General features: G+C 57.4%; 1 protein-coding gene across 2 annotated transcripts in view; it reads right to left on the bottom strand.

Moving 5' to 3' along the window:
- The window catches only part of LOC113207962 (collagen alpha-1(I) chain), a 65,425-nt gene that overhangs the window by 20,274 nt on the left and 40,285 nt on the right, over positions 1 to 4,866 (bottom strand). For both annotated transcript variants that reach the window (XM_052272758.1, XM_052272759.1), the window contains exons 2-3: positions 4,468 to 4,614; positions 2,686 to 3,185 (exon numbers count right to left, since the gene is read on the bottom strand). In XM_052272758.1, the coding sequence (XP_052128718.1) occupies positions 2,686 to 3,185; positions 4,468 to 4,611 (644 nt within the window). In that variant the 5' untranslated portion in view covers positions 4,612 to 4,614. The remainder of the gene's footprint in view (positions 1 to 2,685; positions 3,186 to 4,467; positions 4,615 to 4,866) is intronic.

Consider the following 4,866-nt stretch of genomic DNA (forward strand, 5'->3'; position numbering starts at 1 on the left):
AAGCTTTAATAAAGACATTATTTAAGGCCATGTGTTTTCGGTATTCTTTTTCGGCACGCCGGAGGCCAGGCAGGTCACCCCGTATTTTGGGTGGATTGTAGTCTCGGTGTCACACCGGTACATCATTTTCCTGTGTCGAGAGGGGCAAAAATCGTCGGGCCGCAGACCCACCCGAGAGCTTCCCTAAGAAAATGATAAAGTGATTACGGACCTGGGTCGGGCCGCAGGTCCGACCAAACGCCGCCGGCATAGGCCAAGAGGGCCCGTCCCCTGCCGAACGGAGCTGCCAGCGGATCGAAGTGAAGGGCGGGCCTGCTTGTTTTTCAGACTACAACTACTGGAAAAACAAAGGTGCTACACAACACATTTTAAATGTGCTACTGCACTTGTGCCTCAGCAAGAAAGCAGTAAAATTGCTGAAAATATAGCACCTTGGGGAGTCAGTAGCACCTTTGTAGAGGCACTTTTTCACTATAGCTCCCTTAAAAGTCATTAGGAGGTAAAACCTTTGTTTTTCCAGTGACAGCGTAATTTTGTGAAGACCATGCCAACTCAGAGAAAATGTCGCTGTAACTGCCTGCGCCCGACACCTCTCGCGCTCACGGAGGGGTCGATGTGACCTCCAGAAGGTCACGCCGCAAGCAGTACAAACATGCCGGGCGTCGGCCCGGTCCGGCGCCTCCGCCAGCGAAACCTGTGTGGCCTCCTCCAAGCATTTGGCAGTCAAAGAAGCCCCAATATAAAGTCGGGTGACATTCAGAGTGGAAAAACACCACAGCATGTTGTTGCATGGCGTTCTGAGAGCAGGGCTACAGGGTGCGCGTAGGCGTATGAAGATAATGCCCCCTGGTAGGCAGGCAACTTGCATTCGAGTCGTTTGCCCCCCCCCCCCCCCGAAAACTAGACCTGTCGACGCCTCTGAGGGAGGGAGGGAGGGAGGGAGGGAGGGAGGGAGGGGCGATGTGTTCTTCTGACAAAGTGTTCATCATTGTAAAACTTTCGTGCCTGGAAAAGCCTTTAAGTGGCGAGTGTGAATGTCCGCTTTAGGGGCCTTCGCCCACTCAGACGTTTGAAGGACGACGGTTTTATGTTACGGATGGAAATCTAGTCCTTGGGTCACCGCTGTAGCCTGCTCTGCTCGAGGACTTCCATTTTCGTACGTTCCAGGACGGCAATGGTGCCAATTTTGTGGGGAAAGACGAAAAACTCTTATTAAAAAGGCGTCTGTTTCAACTTTTATCATATGGGACATCACTCGAACGGTGCACCGTGATACAGTACTTCACATTTTGATCTGTTCGGAGGAGTCCTGAGCTTCGAGCTTCATGTTTTTGTTCACATCGACGGACCAATTCAGTGGCCCAATTTTCGGGTCGAGTGAAGACCGCAAATCTGTAACCTATTATTAGCATAATTTTGGACTCTTTAAAGACTAAATTTTGGGATTTTATCAAATTTTGACAATTAAAGGGGCAAAACTCGGGAAACCTTGGCTGGAGACACCCACAAGAAAATGGCGAGAAAGTCAACAATCGGCATTCTCTGAAAGAATACTTAAATAATGGATTCCTTTTTTTGGCATGCCATTTTTTTTTGCAAGAAGTGAAAAATTAAAGTGTGTTAGCATGATTCATGAAGTCATGATACGCAGAAAAGGTCTCCCTATCGCGATGGAGCCGGCAACGTTGAGCGAGTCAGAGAGTCACCACGGAGGCGATACCCCGCGAGCGCAGGGTATGCACGGCGCAGGGAGTAGCGCCTCTTTGGTGCGCGGAGGCGCTGCGAGGAGCGCCTGCAGTGGGGAGGGTCGGCAGCCCGCCCGTCAGCGACGTGGCCAGGCTGCCTAACCACCCCGCCCCTCCGCGCCCCGTCCGGCCCAACTCCACCCTAGGGTGCGAGGCAGAAGGTGTTGCAGTTGCGGAAGGGTTGGAAAATTTAGCACCTCTGAAAACGCACCAAAATGCAGAATATAACAATGTGAATTTTTTTTTTCTGATAAAAATCCGGGTATTGGCGAGTATCCGCTGGTATTTGGCGAGTCCATTGCGAGTAATTTTCCTCGAGTACAACGATTTGGCGAGTAGGGGACCTCTCGGCAAAGGCCGGCCAAAGTTTAGTGAAACTTTCACAGGGTTACTATACTAAATCGACCCCTCTGTTGCTGCTTCTCTTTCCAGTATGGCGATGTTCCAAGCTTATTTTTTGTCGCAATCCGTTTGGGAAGATCGTTTTCGCGATTATACCGTGTACACAGACGGCGTTCGCTTTGATCTCTTTCCACTGTCCATGTGGGCTTGCTGCACAGGTACGGTTGCGGATGGCACGCACATGACCGTGACCACCAGGGCCGGGAAGCACCAGGAGGTGGGGGAGGGGAGGGGAGTAAAAGGAAGAACTTCCACTTCCACCGCTATCGGGACTAATGAAATGTTTTGACAGCCAGCATATAGCAGTGAGCATCCCCCCAGCGTCCGTCCTTCCCGTGGAGAGAGCGACCCTGACACTGACAAGCGGGCCCCGGAGGCCGCTCACGGGCACCGCTCCGCCCCCCATGGACCAGCGCGTGCTGGGCATGCATGCACTCCCCGACACACTCTGACACAAGCTGGCCAACACTGACACACACTGACACAAATAACTGACGCACACTGACCCAGGCTGACAGTGAAGGTGCTTTACACTGACCTTCTGACGGAGGAGATGGCGACCTTGGCGTCGAGCAGGCTGCAGCCGCTGAGCGAGGAGAAGCGGACGGGCAGGGGCACGGGGTCCAGGGCGTCCTCGTCGAGCGAGGCCGGGCGGCCGCCGCGGAGGAAGGCGGCGCGGGGGACGAGGCCGTGGGGGCCGTGGCCCGCGCCGAGGGGCCCGCCGCCGCCGATGCTGTACGCGACGGAGCCGCGCGGGCTGAGGCCGGCGCCCGCCCCCGGGGGGCCCCACGCCCCCGCCGGCCCCACGGGCGCGGACAGCGCGCCCAGGCTGCGGCGGGGCACGCGGCCCGTCACCACGGTCTGCATGTAGATGGCCGCGGCCACGGCCTCCTGCTGGTCCTCCTCCTCCACCACGGCCTTGGCCGCCGCCAGCCGCACCTCCTTGATGGCCGTCTTGCGCGGCCGGCAGCGGCTCTTGTACAGCACCAGCAGCACCATCATGCCGAAGAAGCCGCCCAGCGTGGCCGCGATGCGCACCTGTAGGCAGAGAGATTAGCGTAAGGAAGGGCCTTGAGCGACCCGACACCGCCGCCGCCGCCGTCCCCTCGAGGGCGCCACTTGAAATTTCCATATCTCTTCAAGGGGATGATGATGTTGATGATGCCGGCGTTTGTGAAGAGCCCCCCATTTGCGCGGCTCCTAACGACACCGCCAACTACTGGGGGGCGCCCGCCCCTTGGCCTCGCCTGGAGGCGCGGTCGCGGGCCGCTCGGGAGAGCCCGCGGGAGAGCCGGGCGAGGGGAGAGCGCGCGGGAGGGCGGCGGTGAAGGTTACTGGGTCGCAGGAGGCCGCGTCGAGCCGTGCGCGCTCGCGCTCTCCAGAGCAGCAGGCTCGTTGCGACCCGGCAGTCCAAAGGGCTCTCCAGCAAGGCTCTCCAGCAGGGCTCTCTAGGCTCTCCACAGCACCACCCCTCCCCCCCCCCTCCGGCCACTCACCGCGCAGCGCGCTCGCAGCGGGGCCCAGCAGCCGAACGGTCCCTTATTTAAGTAGAGTCCTGCGCCGCCGCGAGTCTCTTATCGGCCGCCAACATCGCCATTGATGTTTGGCGCTCGGCGACGGCAGAGGTGGAGGTGCGGGTGGTGCGGGCGTGCCCCCTGCCCTTGCCATGCTCCCCTCATCGACGCGAAACTCCGTCGCGGAGGGGGTGGAATGTCTGCGTTTCAGCGCGGTAATTGGCTATCATAGCGCATTTATTGTTTGTGTAGTTGAGCCCAGACCCGTGATGCTGCAAGCCCCACCCCTCCCCGAGACAGCGGTGTAGAGTACATACCGAATCGTGGAAAGAGAGCAAATACCGAGAGAATTCAAATGGAGCCTCGCCTGTCTGTGAATTTGACTTGACTTGACTAACCACGAGGCCTCCTTTGGCCCAAGGTTTTCGGTCCGGCCGGAGCCGTCCGATTACTAGGCTGTTCCGCCGGGGCACGATGCCGAGCATACATGCTGATCCCGGTTTCCGGTTAAACCCAGTGTCCTCAAAGATGGCAGCTAAGTGGGTTCCCGAACCCTTGACAACCCCGAACATTCACGGCGGGGGTTAGCCACCATGTACGATCTGGTTCCACAGTCTGTGAATTTGGCAAGGGGCAAATGTCGTTTTCGACCGGTCCAGGATTAGTCGGATTAGTCAGGATTGGTCGCTAGATACCCCCGGATGACACGGGACACACTATTATTGTCCTCGGCGGTTCCCCAGCACGTCGTATGGCAAGTCCGAGAAGTGGTAGAAAACCTAGAAAACGAAGGTCGTGGAACTCACCCCGGTCATCATGTCGTAGGTGCGGAAGAACTCGACGCGCAGCTGCTCCCGCAGCTCGGGGCTCATGGTCGTGGTGGAGGTGGTGCCGTTGACCTGCGCCAGCGCCGTCCTCGGCTCCACCGAGCTGGCCGCGTCAGCCGACATTGCCTATGGCAAAACAATAAGCCGCGATTAGACAAAAAGCGGACAAAAGTCGGGAAAATAAAAGGTGTTGGTTATAACCAACCTTGAACCCATAGATACAAGTCGGAATAATATAAGCTGTTGGTAAGGTACAAGTCGTTATCTCCAAGTGTCTCCGCAAAGATATGCCATGTCCCGTCCATGGCCATCCGACAGTAGATTAAAGACGGAAAGCCTCCCCCTTCCCACGGCCGCAGTCTCCTGTTACGCCCCCAC

Source organism: Frankliniella occidentalis, unplaced genomic scaffold (assembly GCF_000697945.3).
Source record: "Frankliniella occidentalis isolate FOCC.00 unplaced genomic scaffold, Focc_3.1 Scaffold223, whole genome shotgun sequence".
Taxonomy (NCBI): Eukaryota; Metazoa; Arthropoda; class Insecta; order Thysanoptera; family Thripidae; genus Frankliniella; species Frankliniella occidentalis.